This window comes from Elgaria multicarinata, chromosome 9, assembly GCF_023053635.1.
Source record: "Elgaria multicarinata webbii isolate HBS135686 ecotype San Diego chromosome 9, rElgMul1.1.pri, whole genome shotgun sequence".
In the NCBI taxonomy this organism is placed as follows: Eukaryota; Metazoa; Chordata; class Lepidosauria; order Squamata; family Anguidae; genus Elgaria; species Elgaria multicarinata.
Genome location: NC_086179.1, coordinates 90,802,783 through 90,824,874, shown reverse-complemented (window position 1 = coordinate 90,824,874; position 22,092 = coordinate 90,802,783). Strand labels below are relative to the sequence as shown.

The 22,092-nt window shown below is 42.2% G+C and overlaps 1 protein-coding gene across 1 annotated transcript in view; it reads right to left on the bottom strand.

Moving 5' to 3' along the window:
- Positions 1–19,826: 19,826 nt before the first annotated feature.
- Positions 19,827–22,092, bottom strand: part of LOC134404308 (protein piccolo-like) — a 38,048-nt gene continuing 35,782 nt past the window's right edge. The window contains exon 3 of the mRNA XM_063135022.1: positions 19,827–21,272. Coding sequence (XP_062991092.1) covers positions 19,827–21,272 — 1,446 coding nt within the window. The remainder of the gene's footprint in view (positions 21,273–22,092) is intronic.

Sequence of the window (22,092 nt, the reverse complement as noted above, 5' to 3'; positions counted from 1 at the left end):
ACAATGTATTTAGCCATAGAGGACATGTGGGCCACTACAGATGTAGTGCTGGACAGATGGTGTTAAGGTGGTGGGAAGCAATGACATTGGGAGAGGGGAAGACAATTCCACCCCATGACAGTTAGCTTGTGTGGTGTCACAAGTTTCCATTCTGACCCCCTGCTTTTAAACATCTGGGGGAAGTCACTAGGAAGTCTCACCAGTATGCGAATGATACTGAGCTCTATGTCTCGTTTCCATCTACACATCTCAGAGAGGCTGCTGAATTTCTGAACCGATGTCTGTAGGCTGTTTGGGGATGGATGAGGTTAAACAAGCTGAAACCTGATCCAGACAAGATGGAGGTAATGTGGGTTGGGAAACCAACTACTCTGGAAAGAGGTTTACAACTGGCCTTAGATGGGGCTGCACTCCCCCTAAAAGACCAAGTGTGTAGTCTGGGAATCATCCTGGACTCTGCATGAACTGGGATGCCTAGATGACCGCCGTGTCCAGGACTCCGTTTTACCAGCTTAGGCTGGTATGCCAGCTGCTGTTCTAGCTGTCCAGGCTGGACTACTGTAATGATCTATATGTGGGGCTGTCTTTGAAGATGGTTCACAAACTTCAGCTGGGGCAGAATGTGGCCACCTGAGTGTTGGTAGGTGTGATCATATAACACCTACACTGCACCCACTGCACTGGTAACCGGTTGCAGTGGTCTATAGAAATATAGACCATTTCTATACATTTTTTTTACCTCATCTGCTACTAGATCCTTTTTAACTGGAGATACCAAGGACTGAACCTGGGGCATTGTGCATTCAAACTATGTGTTCTACTACAGAACTATGGTCTGTCCCTTTGGAGGAGAATGCAAGTTCTGATTTCCCAATCAACTCAGAAGATTTCAGATTAATAGAAAGCCATGTTGGGATGACTGGAATGATAGCAAATTCCCTAGTGGCCGACACAGACTGCAAGTGGTCCTTTTGAGGAGATGTTCAAAGTATAAATAAGGCCACCACACTTTTCTGGCAGAACGTATATTTTCTTTGACAACTACGTGGCAAGCAGAAATTCAGCAGGTGGCAATTGTCCGACATGAACTTATAATGATGGAAGAAAAGGTTTACCTGTTGAATTTCAGCCTCTTGTGCAATTGTTAAAGGCACAGGTTATCTGCCACCAAAAAGAGGTCAACACTAACTGTAAATGCATAAACAGTGCTAGCGAAGTTGCTAGCATTCACTTCAGAAGCACATCTGTGGCTGTCACTGGGTGGATCAGCCAACCAAAGAGAATGTTCCAAGACTTCAGCAGTTATATAAGTACAGAAACTCTGATAAAAGAAACTGATTGAATCATTTGAAATTTTGCTGATGCATGCTTGCTCAGATTGCATCCTTTTTCTATCAGCTTCATTGTGGAACATGGCATAATGGATCATCATCAGCACTTTATTGTATGTTTTGAAAGGAGAGGAAAGAATGAACTGCATATTTATTCATTTTATTTTGTCATTTGTCCCGCCTTTCAATCTAAATACCATTGAGGGGGCTTACAAAACATTTAAATTACTTAAAAAATAAATAAACTATCAATATAAACCACCATCTAAAATGACAACAGCAGTGCAATACCTTTCAAATACCTGCTGAAATAGAAAATCTTTGAACTGTTTCCTAAATACCACAAGTAGATTAGTCCTGCAGACTTGATAAGCACCATGTTCAAGAAACGGGGATACAGAGAAGGTCCTACAGAGAAGATGGATTGTCAACCTAATTTCTGACAAGGAAGAGACTCTAGAAAGGCAAATCGAAAGAAGCAAAGGCAGATGCAACTGAGTCTAATATGACTTGATCTGCAGCATGAACCTTTTATGTTCTTTGGAAATACTTCATATCTGATCAACTTTATTAAAGAAAAGTAGGTGCTTTTGAAATAACAGTTAATTGACCAACTGAATGCATGTTTCACTGTGATAAAACCTTCTGTTTCAGGCGTGTTCACATACCACTTACACTTTTTCCTCAGAGCATTTTAAAACTACTATAGGAACTTAATCCCAGTATTTCAAAGCTCAACAGGGAGTAATTTACTATTGAACACATGTGAATGAAATTACTGCAGGTAAATGCTGTATTATTTTTTTTCCAGGGGAAGGCGGTAGAGATGGCTGGGGATATGTAGCAGTCTCCTATCCCACCAGCACATGATGGTTTGCATATATGAACGGACCATCACAATTTAATCATGGCAAGTAAAACTTTGATATTGCCCAGTGCCAATGAAAAATACAATGCATTTCCAATAAAGGCAAATTCACACATTTGGCTGTTGAGTAAGCAAGTACCAAACAGACCTAACATGGAAAGCTATTAAGACTCAGCCTTTAAAAGCCTGGAAGGAGAGAGGAAACTGCTGGGCTTGGGTACCTCCCAGAATACTGCTGGAAAATAGTTCAGATGGGATTAGCAGCACACAGGGCCAGCTCCAGGTTTGCACAAAGTGAGCTCTCTCTGCTGAGCTCTCTCCGCTATCAGTGGGGCCCTGGAGGTCTTACATGGCATCAGCTGGCTCCAAGCAGTGGCTGCTTGCTGAATCTAACTGTGACTCTCATTCAATGCAACAGACTGGATAAAACATCAATCTGGGGCATTATGAGAAATTAAATGACAGACAGAACCAGTGCTGGGCCAGATTTTCCCTGGGGAAGTGTCAGTGCGGGCCCTGTTAGGACCTTGGAAGCCAGGGCTGAAAACAACAGAATGAAATTTAATAGGGATAAATGCCAAGTTCTACATTTAGGAAATAGAAACCAAATGCACAGTTACAAGATGGGGGATACTTGGCTCAGCAATACTACAAATGAGAAGGATCTTGTAGATCACAAGCTGAATATGAGCCAACAGTGCGATATGGCTGCAAGAAAGGCCAATGCTATTTTCGGCTGCATTAATAGAAGTATAGCTTCCAAATCACGTGAGGTACTGGTTCCTCTCTATTCGGCCCTGGTTAGGCCTCATCTAGAGTATTGCGTCGAGTTCTGGGCTCCACAATTCAAAAAAGACGCAGACAAACTGGAGCGTGTTCAGAGGAGGGCAACCAGGATGATCAGGGGTCTGGAAACAAAGCCCTATGAAGAGAGACTGAAAGAACTGGGCATGTTTAGCCTGGAGAAGAGAAGATTGAGGGGAGACATGATAGCACTCTACTTTCGATCCTCCCAGAGTGCAGAACACGGAATAATGGGCTCAAGTTAAAGGGAGCCAGATTCCAGCTGGACGTCAGGAAAAACTTCCTGACTGTTAGAGCAGTACGACAATGGAACCAATTGCCCAGGGAGGTTGTGGGCTCTCCCACACTAGAGGCCTTCAAGAGGCAGCTGGACAACCATCTGTCAGGGATGCTTTAGGGTGGATTCCTGCATTGAGCAGGGGGTTGGACTCGATGGCCTTGTAGGCCCCTTCCAACTCTGCTATTCTATGATTCTATGATTCAGAAGCACTTACAGGTTTGAGGGGGTCCTGGGCAAGACATCTTTGGGAAGGGGAGGGGAGGATGGTGTCTTGTGCCACTCTGGCTGCTCTGCTGCCCAATCACTGAAGTCTTCGGCAGAGACACTCCTGGTGGTCTCACATAGGTCGGAGATCTGCTTGGAAACCACCAGGAGTAGGTCTGTGGTGTATAAGTCCCCATTTTATGGAATGTCTTTTCAACAGTGTGTCCATTACTTTGGAGTTTGCTAAAGACTTTTCTTTTTAGACAAGCATTTCCTGAGTGATGATTAAATCCCAACAACTGTTTCATTGATACATTTGGTTTTTTTATTGTGTGTGGGGTTTTTTTTGGGGGGGGGGGAGGTATGTGGTGTAATTTTATAAAAAATGTTGAATGCAGGGTTTTAACTTGTACACTGCTCCAAAATCTTTTGATGTGGACTGGCTTATAAATCCTACAGTAAATAAATTAAAAAGTGGGAAATTAAAAACATCTTGACCACCTTGTATATTACTGTGGGCAACAGCAGTCACTTTGGCCGGGGGGGGGGGGGGCTGCTGGGACCCAAACCACTGCGGGCAGCTATTGGAGGATGCCAAGTGCTATGCTGGCCCTGGCAGTGAAGCTTGCTAGCAGGGCACCAAGACCAAGCAGCTTCCTCCCAGCCTCAAAAGGGACAGCCTAGTAAGAGCAGACTAGACAACATAAGAAGACCCATGCTAGATCAGACCAAGAGTCTGTCTTGTCCAGCATTCTGCAATGGCCAACCAGAGATAGCTATGACACTGCTGAGAGAAACAGAAACGAGAGAGAGAGAGATGTGAGCCTTCTAATTAATACGGGTTACCCTGGAAGTTAGTTAAGAACATAAGAAGATCCATGCTGGTCCTTCTAGTCCAGCATTCTGTTCACATAGTGGCCAACCAGCTGCCCACAGACAACTCACAAGCAGAACATGAGTGCAACAGGACCCTCCTGTTCATGTTCCCCAACAACTAGTGTATGTAGGCATACTGCCTCTGATATTGGAGGTAGCATATCGAGTGCTTGTCAGGATCAGGTACTAGTGATGAGTGCTTTCAGGATCCAGGTCCAAGCTCAAAGGGCTGCTCTGCTGCAGAGTGCTGGCAGAACTCAGGCCCTGGCCAGCAGCAGTTCATGATAGGGTAATTCGGTGCAGCTGGGAGCAGCTAGAGTCAGGGCTATTTAAGACCCACATTGTGACTCTAGCATTTGCCACAGCAACATCGTTCCTGTGGTGCTTGGCTCCTGTTCTCCTGATGCCTTGTTTGTTCCTGACTTTGGACTACGCTCTTGCCTCTGCCACGCCTTGACTATTTGGACCTTGGACTGTGCTCTGGACCGTGCCCTTGCTTCTGGTCCTGTCTGGACCCAGGTTTGACCTTACCCTTGAACCTTTGATTGGCCCTGGACTTGCTACTACCACGGGCCCTGTTGGACTCTGGTCTCTGCCACTGGGTTGCCTACAGAACCTTGCCCCTGCCTATTGCTCCGGCCACATTGTGGTTATACCAGTAAACCGCTCTATTCTAACAGCTTGTGTGTGTGTTCGTCTTTGTACACCTTCGCTCTCCCAGGTAATAATCACTGTTATGGATTACTTCATCACTACTATGCATTGAGAAATGCTGGAACATAGCTCCTCGGCAGCTTTCAAAGATGTTCACCACCCTTAACTCTAATGATGCAAATTACAAGAACTTTGGAAGCTGCCTTATGCTGAATCAAACCACTGGTCCATCTCACTCAGTTTCTCTACAGTGACTGGCAGCTACTCTCCAGGGTTTCAGACAGGAATCTTTCTGAGTCCTACCTGAAGATGACAAGGATGGAACCTGGGACCCTTTGCATGCAAACCATGTCCTCTAACACTGACTTACAGCCTTGACAAACAGCACACACAGAAACTCAACTGTCTCTTTTGATTATTCTCACTTAATTTCTGTAACTTGTACTCGGCCTTTCCAATTAAAACTATAAACTGCCATAAAACTGCCTTAGTATAGCAATGTGTCACAGAGGTGTTTCAAGAGTTAATGATAAGATTCACATTTTTACTCTATGAAGTGTTGAATAAATGATGATAAAAAATAATGACAGAATGAGATTTCTCATCATCCTTGGAATGACAGCTCATTTAAAAGTCATCTCTAACCCCCAGAATATAACTTTAGGATACACCCTAAGCAAATGCTTCTATTGTGTGTACCAAGGACCAGCAGATTTATAGGGATGTGGAAGGCCCCCTTCCTTGAGAAATGTCAATGATTGTATTGAAATGTATATCTTCTCTACAGATGATTTATCTAAGCAGGATGCTTCAAATTTTCATTTGGGGGATAATATTCAGTGGCAACTCCAAACAATTCAGGAATCAATCTTCCCACACAGCCTAGTTTTAGAAGAGAGAGTAAGGAAGAACCCGGGCTATGGGAGAGAAGGAAGGAAATGCCATAATTTGTTTTTAACTGTGTATATTTATTGTTTTATAATGTATGTTTTTATCTGTACGCCGCCCTGAGATCTTAGTGATATAGGGCGGGATATAAATACTTTAAATAAATAATCAATACAAGTTAACCATTTGTTTTCTGGAGAAGCTGCCTCTAATGAAGCTACCTCTCTGTGCATAGCATGAGGAAAACAAGAGACAAAATTGGCAGGGAAAATGAAGAGGCAAATGAAGGGGAAACTAAGCCCTGTGCAGGTTTTTACCGGAATGTGTAAGGACTAAATCTGGCTAGGGGAATGGAACCCCAATACCTCCGTGTGTGCCAGCCCATTCTGGATAGCATAGAAAACCTCCATGGATACAGGAAGCTCTCCTCGTCTGTCACCCTCCACGAGCAGAAGCTGATGATTGAGATGACAGAGAGGGGCGAAGCTGGACAGCTCTCCCTGCTCATGTACCTAATCTATTGAGGACGCCTGAATAGGGCTGAACTCTGCATGATCAGCGAACCAGCTTTATAAATCCCAACACAGTAGCTAAGGTGAGAGGGCTAATGTGGACAGGGACATTGGCAGGGAAAGCACCATGTGTGCCCCCATCCCTCTACACGTATTTAACCATTATGCACTCAGGCAAATGTCTGAATGGGGTACGCAAGAATATCAGAGTACAACTAAATAGGAAGTAGAGTGTGAAAGATGGACGGTTTATGAATAATATTGCATTTTGCATTTCATTTATATCCTGCCTTTTTTCCTCCGAGGAACTCAATATGTACAGATGGAGCAATGAGAACAAGGATGCTTTCAGTAGTTGATAGGATGAGCATTTTGTTGGAATATTCCAGGACATGTATTATGTGAGGTAAATACTGTATACCAGCTACACCAAAGGGAAGAGTACTATTTTTGTCTTCCCTGCAGAGAGGTTAATCTATACTGCATCCTGACTACACATTTGTCCATAATTTCCTAGTTATGTTACCTTTGACTAACTGAACCAGAGATTATAATTTAAATGCATTTATCCATGGTCAACACATAGTCTTAGTGATGTGTGCCTCTGTGTTCTAGGCCCCCACATGCCATTCTATTAGCTTCATGCCACTTCAAATGCAGAAGTACTGGGGAAGAATAAATTTTACTACATTGTTTCTTGGGTTGAAAGGTTTTCAGCACTGACTCTCTGGGGACTATTTCTGATTATAGTCTACTTTGATGAAGTCTAATTACCACTGAAACATCTGGGCACTACCATGAGAACAGGTGGGAACGATTGGCCCACCTGCTGTATATTAACAACTGCAAGGCGAACAGTTGAAATTTTCTATTTTTTCTTAAATCACACACAATGCAGCATGGAATCTGTAAGAAACAAGCAGACTGGCAAAACTTTAGAAGGATAGACTGACAGCATGACAGATGTGGTGGTGGGAAAATAGATGTATTTTGAAAGTTCTGATCCAAGCTAGTCAGTAGGTGTAAGATATGTTAAAAATGTTCCACAAAGAGGCTAAAATAGCTGTAAAGAAATTGGACAGTCATTTGAAAAGCTATTTATAGGATGAACTGGCGTTAACAGCATTTGAGTTAATGGATGTAACAAAAATAAAATTGTCAAAATGCCTGTCAGCCAGGCATTTCAATTCAAGTTTGCATAATCTCTTACGTAAATTCATAAACACAGTTCAGTTTTGGTTCAGCTGTCCAGAGGGCTATTTATATGAGACATAACACCTGAATGGATCTACTTCCTCAATATAAAAATGGGTGCTTTTCACCTTAACGCAACACTTCACATCATGGTTTCCTGTACTCCTAATGCAAGGATAAATAAGTTGGATCTAACATACAAAGGGCATATCAAAACTTTTAATCTCACCAGCTTCTCCAGCTGCAACCAGGAATTAAGGTGAGAGATACTACTTTGCTCTCTTCTGGCATTAGAACTGAAACTGACGTGCTAATGGGCCAAGTCATCATTTGATGTGGCAGTAATCACGTATGGACAGGGGCTTATTCATGAAACTAGGAAATATTTTCACAGCTGAAATGTTCACACTGGACCTTATCCCTATAGCCAACATACCACTGTCCTTAGCCTGCATCGGTCCTCCACAGTTCAGATCAAAAGACACGATAACTGTAGAGTTCGCCTGAGCAGCACCGTATCACACTGTTGGCTTCTCACCTTTGGGCAGGTCTTTTCCAGAGAAAAAGGGGAAAGTACCTATTTTCTCCTCCAGGAACATATCCTGATTTTCCAAGGTGCTAGACCATGAGCAACCACAATACAGATGTGCCTACAGATCTATTTATACTATCATTGAATTCTTGGGCTGGAATCACAGCCAACATTAGTTAATTCATATTCTCCCCTTGACCGTCAACATAGAATCATAGAATAGTAGAGTTGGAAGGGGCCTAAAAGGCCATAGAGTTCAACACCCTGCTCAATGCAGGAATCCACCCTACAGCATACTTGACAGATGGTTGTCCAGCTGCCTCTTGAAGGCCTCTAGTGTGGGAGAGCAGGTTCTCTACAAAGTTTTGTATAAAGGTAGACCTCCAAAGGGCAAAATGCACACATACTGCATCTATCGTGATGGTCACCTTGAAGTATTATTCAGTGCTACTCCTTCTGAAATACATAGCTGCATAGGAAATGACAAAACATGGGGGGAACTCCCATTAGACACATTTGTGGAGGTACTATTCTGGTTAGATTGGAAACAGAATAAATCTTCAGGCACATTTTAAAATTGCTTTACGGACTCCCAAGCCACACTGGGAATTGTAGTTTTTATAGGATGTGATTCTCTGTGAAAGAGCTTCCAGCCTCCTCATGGGGCTACAGATTCTCAAAGTTTCTTACAAGCAAGCCATGGCAACTAAATCAGCTTAGGTCTGTAGTGTAGATATGGCCTTTGTTCTCTTTGCCACTTCTGATTAAATCTAAATTACTTCTCTCGTGATAAGCTATCAACTGTTCAAGGAGATAATAAAAGAACTGATAAAAAATAAATAGCCATTAAAAGATGCAAGGTACAGCAATGTGTTTTTGCAGGAACTCCAGTATATCTGACAAACATTTCAATCACATATTTATTAATGTTGCAATATGTATTGTCATGAATAATAACAAACAAACAGACTGCCTGAAGGTCAATCTTCTATGTATGGTAAACAAATATAGCTTCAGATTAAAATGGTAACCCAACTTGACATGAAGAAAAAGCTGAATCTGACAGTTTCTAAGGAAGCTGAAGGGGGCTTTAGTTTTATTGAGTTAGACACAAACAATGGTGAGAAAAAGAAATTTGCAGAATACCAAGACAATGGTTGCATTTATCTCTGCTTAATAAATGGAGATACAGAAGTCCTTTTGCCCCTTTGTTTCTTCCTTCATGATGTGACAGAGAAAACCAGGACATCTCTAATTAACTAGTTTCATTTGAAGCAGTTGCCAGCTTCAGAATAAGCCTCTATCTTAAACCAACGTCAAACCATAGCTTAAGGTCCAGACTTGTTTTGAAGCTGGTAACCATACTTTCCCAGTTCAGACAAAATGGGAAAATGTGGTTAATTAGAAATTGCAGATCCCACAAAGGGAAGAAGCAAAAAAGCTGTGTGCTTGAATAAAAAGCTCATTCTTATCTTAGCTACTATACTATCATAATTCAGTTTTCTGACTAAGCTATTGAGTCCCAGTGACCATAGTTAATTTAAGTCCAAACTTAATATAAGGCCAGATGAGATAACATGTCTCCCCTCTTCAACGTAAGGAACTTTTTCTTCATATAATAAGTGTGAAAACAAGTGATTGGCCAACGGTTTGGTGGGAAAATGGGATTATTGCAACTAGAATGTCTTATTGTAACTTTAAACTAAAATATCTTCAGCTTTTTTTAAAAAAAAAGTATGTTGCAAGGTAGATATTGTGGGGGCGGATAGTGGTTTTTTTACTTGTATTGTATTGTTTTGAAAAGAATATAACACAAACTCATAGAGTAATAGCAGGCATTAATAAATGCTACATGTCAAAATAACATAGCTCCAAACGTTGAAGCAAATCTTGCTAATTAGAACAAAAAAAATAAAGAAAATTCAATTAAAACTTATAAACATTGGCCAGAATCCAAACAGATGCATTAGGCTTGTAGAAAGAAGATTGTGCTACTTTTAGTTTTCAACAGCTGAGTTCCTTGCTATATTAAAAACTGATTTTGATACCCTTCTCACCTTCAAAAGCAGTTTGCCACATGGTATAGTTGCTAGGTTTGCTGTTTTAAAAATAAAAGGCTAGAACATCCTGGGCTCATAGTTTTATGGTACTTTAGATCCTGGCCAGTTTATTAGAGTAGTAATACCATTCCAGTAATAATACCTCACCTACAACGCACAGTTGTCTGGATGAAAATCACACTCTGAACTCTTCGGAGAAAGAGCAAAACAAAAGTGTAATGGTTGCAATTGCTGTAGTTAATGCAATACACACCAAAAGCATCTAGTCAGAGATGGACAACAAATCAATTCAACCCTACAGGTATGGACTCTCCCTCCACCTCTCTTCTCCCACCTGAACATGTACAGAAGATGCCCTCCTCTATTTAAATAGGTTCCCTATTGAACCGCCCAGAGAGCTCTCGCTATTGGGCGGTATAGAAATATAATAAATAAATAAATAAATAAATAAATCACAATGTTGTGAACTATAAATCTCTGGGGCAGTACCCAGTTGGACACTAGCAGCGCTAATGTAAATTACAGCGAAGTCTCTTGTGGCATCTTAAAGAGTATCAAATTAATTCTGGCATAAGCTTTCATGGACACTTCATGAAGTGTCAACCTCAAGTTGGCAGAACTATACACAGGCAAGGGGAGATGTAAACAGTGTCAGAGAGAACTGAAATGTACAAAAAGTATAGACAGTGATTATTACCTTAACAATTGCCATTCACATAACGTTTTGATTGCTAATCCTACTGCCGTTGAAAAGAGGTCCTCTAAGGAAGCGCAATGTAATTTAGGTTTGCCCTCATTTTCCACTGGATATTGCCCAAGGTTAGCACTAATCTCCAAACCATGTTTTGCAAACACACTGAAAACAATGGTTTCAAATCAAGTGAAGTAAAAGGAAACCCGGCTAGCCAAATATTTAGATTCTCAGAATATTAAAAAGGAAAGAAGGAAGAATAAAAGTCTAACAAGTGCATTTAGAATGCCATATCCTTGATGCTTATTAAAAAATGTAAACCATTTCATCCACATTATTATTATTATATGCTGTCCAGGTACAAGAATTCATTAAAAATAAAGAGCAGGTTAATAAATAAATAAAATAAATACTGATACTCATTAGAATTTAATCATAATAATGTTGAATTATTTTTGTTGCCTGTTGCAACCATCATGTTGCAAATAAAAAGATTTCTTTAAAAAAATCATTTTAAAAAATAAAATTTTTACTGATATGGCTGGTGTTCCAAAGTGGAATGTGAACCAATCTATTTCTTTTCAAATTCTGTTATCTTGCCTCCCAGTTTTTTAAATGCTTTAAATCTTCAGTTTATTTTGTCCTTTGTCACAGCAACTTTATTAATTCTACATGAATAGTTGATTTGGAAAAGGGCAATCACACAGTACTAGAAATCAAGAAAAGCTAAAAGCAGAAGAATACCAATACTTCAATTCTTCATTTGAGGGGGTTTTTTTAAAAGTTATTTTACACATTAATTAACAGTAATAAGCAATTCCTCAAGGCAAAATCCATTCCAACATCCCTTCAGGAAGCTCTTTTTCCCAACTACAGCAAAATTGTTCCCCAGATAGCTGGCAGAGTGACACAGGCGATTCCAAAGGATGCCCTTTGACTGGGATCATTAATTCTGGTACCACACCAGATGAAAGCCAGATCAGTAATTTTCTGCAATTATGTACTTTAAGTTTAAGTATTAATTAGATGACCCTAATTAAGATGACTAAACCACAGGCTATCAAGGCCCTGAAGGACACACACACACACACACACACACACACACACACACACACACACACAAAACACAAATTAAAGATCAGCATGCAGAGCTTCATGTAGCAAGCAGTTTTTCATGCTGGAAGGTGTTATGGAATGCAAATATGGATAGCATTGGCAAACTGAAAGTTCAATGCACAACAGGGTCTTGTGAAGGATCATAAAGTAATACATCATCTGCACCTACTTCAGAAGTTATCTGATAGTAGTCATACTATCAACAGCCTATTATAACATAAAAGCCATCTGCCTTACTATCTGCACAAACAACATTTCATAGAATCATAGAACAGCAGGGTTGGAAAGAGTCTATAAGGCCATCGAGTCCAACCCCCTGCTTTAGGAATCCACCCTAAAGCATACTTGACAGATGGTTGTCCAGCTGCCTCTTGAATGCCTCTAGTGTGGGAGAGCCCACAACCTCCATAGGTAACTGGTTCCATTGTTGTACTGCTCTAACAGTCAGGAAGTTTTTCCTGATGTCCAGCTGGAATCTGGCTTCCTTTAACTTGAGCCCATGAGTCCGTGTCCTGCACTCTGGGAGGATCGAGAAGAGATCCTGGCCCTCCTCTGTGTGGCAACCTTTTAAGTATTTGAAGGGTGCTATCATGTCTCCCCTCCATCTTCTCTTCTCCAGGCTAAACATGCCCAGTTCTTTCAGTCTCTCTTCATAGGGCTTTGTTTCCAGACCCCTGATCATCCTGGTTGCCCTCCTCTGAACACACTCCAGCTTGTCTGCGTCTTTCTTGAATTGTGGAACCCAGAACTGGACGCAATTCTCTCGATGAGGCCTAACCAGGGCCAAATAGAGAGGAACCAGTACCTCATGCGATTTGGACGCTATACTTCTATTAATCCAGCCCAAATAGCATTTGCCTTTCTTTACCCACCCTTATAAAGACCAAGGAGACAAGAATTGCAAGAGACAGCAATGAGTACAGAACACTTTTCAATAATAATTCCAATAGCTGGATCACACAGCTCTGAAGTCTGAAACTACTGAGCTCTAAACTCAGGTTCATATTTCTATTTTTTGCTTTTATAATCAAACTAACAGTCCATATAGTCTAACATCCCACTGCTGTGAAACTGGGAATGAAGATTATGGTCTCCCCTTGTCTGTCCCCTGCATGTGGTATTTGGAAACATACTTCCTCTGAACATGGAGGATCAATTAAGCTATCATGTCTAATATCAATTGATATGCTCCATTATTTTGCCTGAGCCTGTGCGCCTCTTGAAAAGCCAGGAAGAGGAAGAAACAAAACACAGGATGATTAAGGTCTCAAAACTCAGCAGATCAATGTTTTGCACTTCCTGCATATAATTCTTTCATAGAATAAGAGGACTTTTGAGGGTTCAAATTTAAGCCAATTGGGTCATTACTCTGTGGTTCTGGAAACATTCAGGCACAAGACACATACAGCACTGTTCATTTATTTGAATCAGAGCTCCTGCGAAAGGAACTTAATTAGCATACATATCACACCACCAGTTCTGAGGCCATATGTGGGGCCAATTAGCAGTAGACATTTACAACTTTCTGGAGAAATTGCAAAGTCATAACATGTTGATCTATCTCAAACTTAGGGAGTTCATAAACTGCATCTTATATTTGCAACACTATAAATGCATCCAAAAGATACTTATGCATCTCAGGTTACATATCGGTAGACTTCACTCAGGTTACATATCAGTAGACGTATGCTAAAGTGCAGGTGAGGTCTTTTGAAAGAGCTTATTTTTTTCAAATTTGCCACGCTGTAACCACGAGTGGCTTCTACATTGCTGCCAGAATGTTTAAAATGACCCAGCCATGAAAGTAACAGCCAATCACATAGATTTGCTTCACAGTATCAACAAAGCACCACGGGTGGTGGCATTTTTCATGGGAAGTCTCATGATGAGCTGCTGTCCACATGGTTGGATCATCTAAGTTCTGCTCCCAAATGGCTGGAAGAATTCTAAATCACACCTAAAACAAATAACAATATGAGGAAAGAGACAAGGAAGCTATGACATTTCCTGGTCCCATAATATCAGTTCAGATCCAACTTGAAGACAATATTTACTTTTTTATCATTTAAAAGTATACACTACTGCATCAATAGTATTTTAAGACAGAAGTAGGACTAGAACCAGGAATAACAAATTCTCCTGCAACAAACAGCTGAATTACCTCATTTAGCAGAAGGAAATGCTACATCTTTATGAATGTTTTTATGAACGTTCACAATTGTGGACAGGGTTTCCCAAATAAACAACCTTAATTTCTAAACATATTCACAGTTCAAAGCAGTCATACAAATTCAAATGGCGTAAAAACGAATGCAAGCAACACGGCAGTCTGGGCTTTTGGAACAAAGCAAGAATGCTTGAGCACTTTCGTTATTTTCAAAAAAATGCATTTGTTGGTTATCCTAGGAACAGTTAATATGGCAACTTTTTAATACAGTTAAGAAGCCGTTAATGTTATCATGATTATTTGTTCTAACTAATAAACTTATCATGATTATTTGTAATAATAACTCTAGATTCGGCTATTGGGCGATATAGAAATGCAATAAATAAATAACCACCATGAATATGGCACTGTTAATTGTGTGAGTGGAGTGCGTAAATAAAGAGACGACACACAGAAAATGGATTTAAATAAGGGCCACTTTTATTTTGAATTCTGCAAGAGGTGGAGGCCTAAGTGGGCATCCTATCTTGGCCATCCATCGGGCCTTAAAGGGATCGTGCGAGTCATTCGTAGCCAGAGAGGTGTGGCCTGTATTCCTCCACCCCTCTGGCTTCCTCATAATGGGGTTGGTAGGCCTTCTGGTGTCGCTCCCCCCGTGTTACAAAACTCCGGGTGAGTGAGAAAGGTTGGCCTCAGAGGTAAGTCCTATCTCACCAGCTGTTGCCACAAGGCTCCCAGCTGTGAGCCTCCGACGTTACCCCTCACCACTAACGGTGCCAAAGAATGCTCACCATTCCTATGCTCGCCCACGATGCCCGCAAATAAACCGCCAAATCAAAATTGTGACCAGTAACGCCAGATTAACCTAATTATTACTCCCCCATTGTCTCACAGTGTGAAGTAGGCGAAAAAACTCATAGCCAACTTAGGATATGAACAAAAAATTCCTACTTGGCCCCCAAACAGGCAACCAGTGAACCCACACTGCCTACAAGGGAGGGAGGGAGGGAGACTCGCGCCAAAAAGGGCGCTGGGAGGAGTAAAGCGCTTTATATCCTTGCGCTGCCTCCTCCCCCTTCAAGTGGCCCCACTGGGGACGAGCCAATGGCTTGCCCCCACACCATGTCTCTTCGCCCCCACTCGCAATGGCCCCCGCACGCCCATGTGCCAGGGCATGGCGGATAGGCAGTTTTCAATGGCAGAAATTATTGCATAGCCACACAGGAATTACAGGAAAGTTGGTTAGTACATGTAAGAGTTCCCTATAAAATATTGTAAACAGGTCTTTACATACTGTTTGTTTGGACTATCACTTCTTATCTCACAACATAAACGTCTGGGGAAAGAAGTAATATCTTACAATTTTTTTTTAATGATGAACCTTACAATAGATTTAATATTTGGATTTTTAGATTACGGTACATCTCTCCTGCAGAAATCCACATATCTTCAAACTGTTGGGTTTCTGTTTGCTTGTCTTACTGTGAAGCCTCTTCTTATCGACCTGCCTGAGACTAGCTACATATAGCAGCCACCCCAACCAAGCGCCCTCCAGATGTGTTCGACTGCAACTTCAATCCAATCCAACACCTCTGGAGGCCACCAGGCTGGACAAGGCTGCCCTATAGTTTGTATCAGCCTTCCCCACCCTAGTGCTCAGCATATCTGTTTGACTATGTACCGCAGGGCTCAGTCCTGGGCCCAGTGCTCTTCAACATTTTTATTAATGATTTGGATGAGGAGGTGCAGGGAACGCTTATCAAATTTGCAGATGACACCAAATTGGGTGGGATAGCTAATACCCTGGAAGACAGAAACAAACTTCAAAGTGATCTTGATAGGCTGGAGTGCTGGGCTGAAAACAACTGAATGAAATTTAATAGGGATAAATGCAAAGTTCTACATCTGGGAAATAGAAACCAAATGCACAGTTACAAGATGGGGGATACTTGGCTCAGCAATACTACAAACGAGAAAGATCTTGGAATTGTTGTAGATTGCAAGCTGAATATGAGCCAACAATGCGATATGGCTGCAAGAAAGGCAAATGCTATTTTCGGCTGCATTAATAAAAGTATAGCTTCCAAATCACGTGAGGTACTGGTTCCTCTCTATTCGGCCCTGGTTAGGCCTCATCTAGAGTATTGCGTCCAGTTCTGGGCTCTACAATTCAAGAAGGATGCAGACAAGCTGGAGCGTGTTCAGAGGAGGGCAACCAGGATGATCAGGGGTCTGGAAACAAAGCCCTATGAAGAGAGACTGAAACAACTGGGCATGTTTAACCTGGAGAAGAGAAGATTGAGGGGAGACATGATAACACTCTTCAAATACTTAAAAGGTTGTCACACAGAGGAGGGCCAGGATCTCTTGATCCTCCCAGAGTGCAGGACATGGAATAACGGGCTCAAGTTAAACGAAGCCAGATTCCAGGCTGGACATCAGGAAAAACTTCCTGACTGTTAGAGCAGTACGACAATGGAATCAGTTACCTAGGGAGGTTGTGGGCTCTCCCACAATAGAGGCATTCAAGAGGCAGCTGGACAGCCATCTGTCAGGGATGCTTTAGGGTGGATTCCTGCATTGAGCAGGGGGTTGGACTCAATGGCCTTGTAGGCACCTTCCAACTCTGCTGTTCTATGATTCTATGACTACATTTCCCAACATCCCCATCCAGCAGAACCAATGAGCATATTTACTGGGGTGATAGGAGTTGTTGTCTAACACATCTGGAGGGTACTAGGTTGGGTACTAGGTTATTTTAAAAAATTAATCTTCCTAGCAGGCATCCCAGTGTTTCCACCCCAATGCTGATGTTAATCAACTTATAGATCATTCAGTACTGATACTGTTTAGTATCAGTACTGTTCCCCCTTGCCTTCAGATGCTGTACAAAATGGTCACTGACACTTCTTTCATTTGTAACTATCTGCAGCTGCCGTTTTTTCCCGTGCTATGTGCTAAAAATAGATTTACCTGAGCTGCAAGTCCACAGGAAGGCTAATTAAAGAGTTGGTAAACAGTGCTTCTCCCCGGTGAATGAATCATCAGATAAGAACACTGGCTAACATCCGTGATAATCCATGAGAGTACACATCACCCTATGGGCCTTTGAATCTATCAAGTCTCATTTATTTAATCATCACCTATTTACTTTTCTGCCAACCCGGCATTAAGGTAAATATATATCAGGTTTTTGGATTAAGTAAAGAGAAAAACAAAGCCTTTGGAAGGTGTTAAACACACGGATCTCAGCTACCATTTAAATCAGCATTCTGTTACGAAGATTTATTAATTTTAAGTATCTCAGAATCACGCCCTCTGTTTCTCTGCATAGAGGCGTTATCTATTAGGGATGTGCTCCGCTTCTAATCTCACCGGCGAATTAGAAGCGGAGCGGGGTGCTTCGCCTCCCCTTAAGGCGGAGGCAAAGAGGATTGGGGGGCCGGCGGAGCGTGGCGAAGAGGATCGAGGTGAAGGCGGATCCTTCGCCTTGATCCGGAGCTCCACTGGAAAGGTAAGTGGGGTTTACCGGGTCCTGCCGCTGTCGCTGTCGCCCATGCGGCGACAGCGGCAGGGCCCGGTAAACCCCCCCTCCTCTCCCTTACCTGCCTCCGTCCGCGGTCCGTCAGCTTCTTCAATTGAGCCCGCGGTTCAACCAGGAAGTCTAGGCCGCACTTGCGGCCCAGACTTCCTGGTTGAACCGCGGGCTCAATTGAAGAAGCCAACGGACCGCGGACGGAGGCAGGTAAGGCCCCCCTCCCCCTTGGTCCCTTACCGGGCTCTGCCACCGTCACCGCACAGGCGGCGACGGCGGCAGGGCCCGGTAACCCCCCCCGCCCTCCTCTCCCGGCCTTACCTGGCACCACTCCCCTCCACTGTGGAGCTCCGATTCGGAGCAGGAGCTCCACGGCGAAGAGGAGCGGAGTATGGGCGGAGCGGCGCGGAGCGGAGCAGGCCGATCCGAAATTTTCAGATCGGCCCGCGGGGCGGAGCGGGGGGTCCGTGCACACCCCTAGTATCTATCTTAAAAGGTTCTCTGCCTGCTACAAATCCACATCTCACTGGAAGGACGCATCTTCTGTTTCATGTGCCAGCCTTAGGTTTATAGAAGCATGTTTAAAGGTAGTCAACGGTTGCTATTTCTTTTCTTCTAGGTAATGTTTAAAGTGGCTTTGAATTAACTGATACCCCTAACCTACAGAACCTTCTTAAATTGCTTAAATTGTTTTAACTGTTGTATATTTATATTTTTCTGCTGTATTTTATTATCTTATGTACTGTTGTAAACCGCCAAAGGAGCTTTGGCTATTGGGTGGTATAGAAATGAAATTACTACTACTAGTAGTAGTAGTAGTAGTAATTTGTTCTACTATTCAAGTCATAAAATCTTCTCTTTCAGGGCTGTACACCTATGCAGCCTTTCACAAACCAGATGTAACTAAATCAATGTCCGCCATACTGCAAAGCAAACTCCACAAAATTGCAAATAAATAAATTTAGCTATCTAATGCCCCAACCCCAACCCTAACAACAAATTACAAACCTCATAAGGTCAAACAATAACAGTCTCACACTATTGCCCCGCTCGTGCTCTTCGCTCCTCTGATGCCATGTTTCTCGCCTGCCCAAGGGCCTCTACTTCCCTTGCTCGGCTTCGTCCATTTTCGTCTGCTGCCCCTTACGCCTGGAACGCTCTTCCAGAACATTTGAGAACTACAAGTTCAACCACAGCTTTTAAAGCTCAACTAAAAACTTTTCTTTTTCCTAAAGCTTTTAAAACTTGATGTTGTGCAGACTTCTACTGTTACTTTCTACTGTTAGTTTTTCCCTACCCTGTGCCTGCTTACCCTACCCTGTACCTGTTTGCATTCTCTTCCCCTCCTTATTGTTTTACTATGATTTTATTAGATTGTAAGCCTATGCGGCAGGGTCTTGCTATTTACTGTTTTACTCTGTACAGCACCATGTACATTGATGGTGCTATATAAATAAATAATAATAATAATAATAATAATAATAATAATAATAATAAAATACATTATAATTTTAATGTACTGCTAGGCACAAAAGGACAATTACAAGGACGGCCACTGTCTATTAAAATGTTATTAAATTGTTGCAAAACTGATGGTCAGTTTTTGCCTTAAAATCTAGGAAGATATAGTATAGTAAAACAACAACAATAATAATAAATACACACACTAAGCTTTTCTGCATGTCACTTTTTTCAAGCTCAGTAGTCAAACTGGAAAGCTGTCAGACAAGTAAGCAATAAATTGCAGGCATCCATTATCTTGTCTTGTGATATGTAGAACCAACACATTTGCCATCCAAGCCCAGCAGAAATGTTCACATGGCAAATTACAGCTGTTCATATCTATAACCTGTCCCTCTTCTGCCTATTCAAACATCACAGTGAAATCATTTATGGATCCAATTTATCAACGCTGCTTCAGGCTGAACTTTATAAGAAACAAAATATAACAAGATCATTTCAATCAACGTCTAGCAAACATTTATAGTTACAGCACAATCCTACGCATGCCCACTGAGAAATAAGTACTGCTGAGTTCAAGGAGACTTATTCTCATTTAAGTGTGTATAGGATTGCAACCATAAAAAGCTTATTTAATGCTCTTTTCATATTCATCATTTACACAATAGTGGTTCACGAAAAATATTAATACCAAAGAAAGCTTTGCCTACCTCTGTTATGTGCGGCATTGGGTTAAATCCACAGAGATTGCATACTATATTCTTGCATTCCGTACAAGTATTATAGTTGGGAGGCGCCTTAGAACCAACATTTAGTTCAATTTTACAGAGAGGACAAGCAGATGTTGGCAGTGAAGGACGAGCCATTTCTGGTGGATCAGAACTTTGTTTAGCTTTCACAGCTGGAGACTTGGTGTCTTTGGCAGGCAATGGTTTCTTCTCCGCGTCTGTTTCTCTAACAGTGGAGATGCCTTCAGCTTTGGGTGGCTCCGGCTTTTCTGCCATAAGAGGCTTTGTTTCTTTTTTCATGGGTGTTGCTTTGGGAGGTGGTTGAGACTGACGGACGTCTTTTTGTGAGACAGGGGGCTGTGCTGGAGGAGGGGTATGCCTTGAGGGTGATCCAGATGGAGGACCCTGTGGTTGAGCTCCTGGCTGGCCTGTTGTGGAAATTAAATTTGAAGCCTGGCTAAAAATGGAAGCACCAAATCCAAAGAGCTTCCCAGTAACTGTCTCTTGAGGGGTTGTTGGCTGTGGTTTAGGGGCATCAGTGATGCCTCCTACATTAAGACTGAATCGTCTGGATTGTTCTGGAGTTTTCTGAGGTTGTTGGATCTGAGCTGGTGGCTGGGCTTGGCTGGGTTTTGGGCCTACTGTTGCTTGTTGTCCTTTGGGAATCTGCTGCTTAGCATCTGGTTTAGGATTCATCGGAGGTTGCACTTTCTTAGGGTCTTCTTTCAAGTCCACTTGCTCAACTTGTTTTTGTGCCTTGGTATCCAATCCCGGTCCAGGCTGAGAAACAAGCTTGGGATCAGATTTCTGCCGAGACACTTGAGGTGAGGTTTTAGCATCTAGAGGAGCAGATTTAGCATCTAGAGGAGTAGGTGTGTCTTGAGATGACTTGACAGCCTCTGATTTTTGAGAGTGTACTACTTTCTGTTGAGCTAATGCAGGTTTGAGGCCAGGTGAATCTTTTTTGGTATCCAATGGTGTAGGCCCAATGTTACTTGTGGGTTTTTGAATACTGGATTGTTTTTGTTTATCTTCAACCACTGACGGCTTGGCTTCATCAGATTTGGGGGTGCTTTCTGTTGGCTGCAATTCAGCATCAGAAGGCTTTGATTTTGCAGGAGAAGAACTGGGTAGATGTTTTGTCTGTGTTGGTGGCTTTTTATATTCGGGTACTGGGGTAACATCAGATTTTAGAGGAACGTCTTTCTTCTGTGTAGGTTGTTGTGGCTGGGAAGGGGGTTTGGTTGCTGAAGTTGGAGCAGGTATCTTTTGTTTGGATACAGAGGGCTGTGGTCCAGGGCCATGACCAGAAGTTACGTCACCACCTAAAGCTCTTTGCATCTGGCAGTTTAAACAGAGCCATTCTTTAATCTGCATGAATGATTAAAAGAAAAAGTTTAAATCGCAAGATAGAATTACATCCTGAATGCTGAAAATATCCAATTTACATGTTTTGGGGGGGGGGGAACTCACTTGTTAATGCTTAATTTCTACCTTTAACATTTGCAAATTTACTTCAATATTAGGATTACTGCACTTCCCCCAATAAACATGACCAATACCCATTAATTGCGACATGTTAGCTTCTCTATTCCAGATCATCCCTTGAAAAGCTGTGTTTTATATTGAATGATTTTAATAAATACGTAACTTTTAGAACTGCTAAACTTCTTGGGCTGGCCCTGCTCTTGTGCACAAAGGCCAAAGGGATGAATGAATGTAACACATCTATGTGAAACTGTATAATGGCTGGTTGCTAAATACAATGAACTTGACTTGGAGTGATCTGTTTGATTAGGGTGACCCTATGAAAAGGAGGACAGGGCTCCTGTATCTTTAACAGTTGCATAGAAAAGGGAATTTCAGCAGGTGTCATTTGTATGCATGCAGCACCTCATGAAATTCCCTCTTCATCACCACAGTTAAAGCTGCAGTTAAAGCAAACTCACTGATTATACCAACTGCCTGAAAACAAGAACACAAAGGCCTGTCATGGGCTGGGCCCATGGTCCCTTTAAGAAAACATCTTTGCATTATCCCAGAGAGAAGGAGAGGGGTTTCTTTGTGTCCAGAAGGGAGTAGCAAGCTAAATGCCAAGGCTGCACTTTCGCGAGAAGCGCCTGGCATCTGATAACGCCTCCCCGGGCTGGTACCGGGGGAGAGTAACAAGTTGCAGCTGTGCAATGTCTGG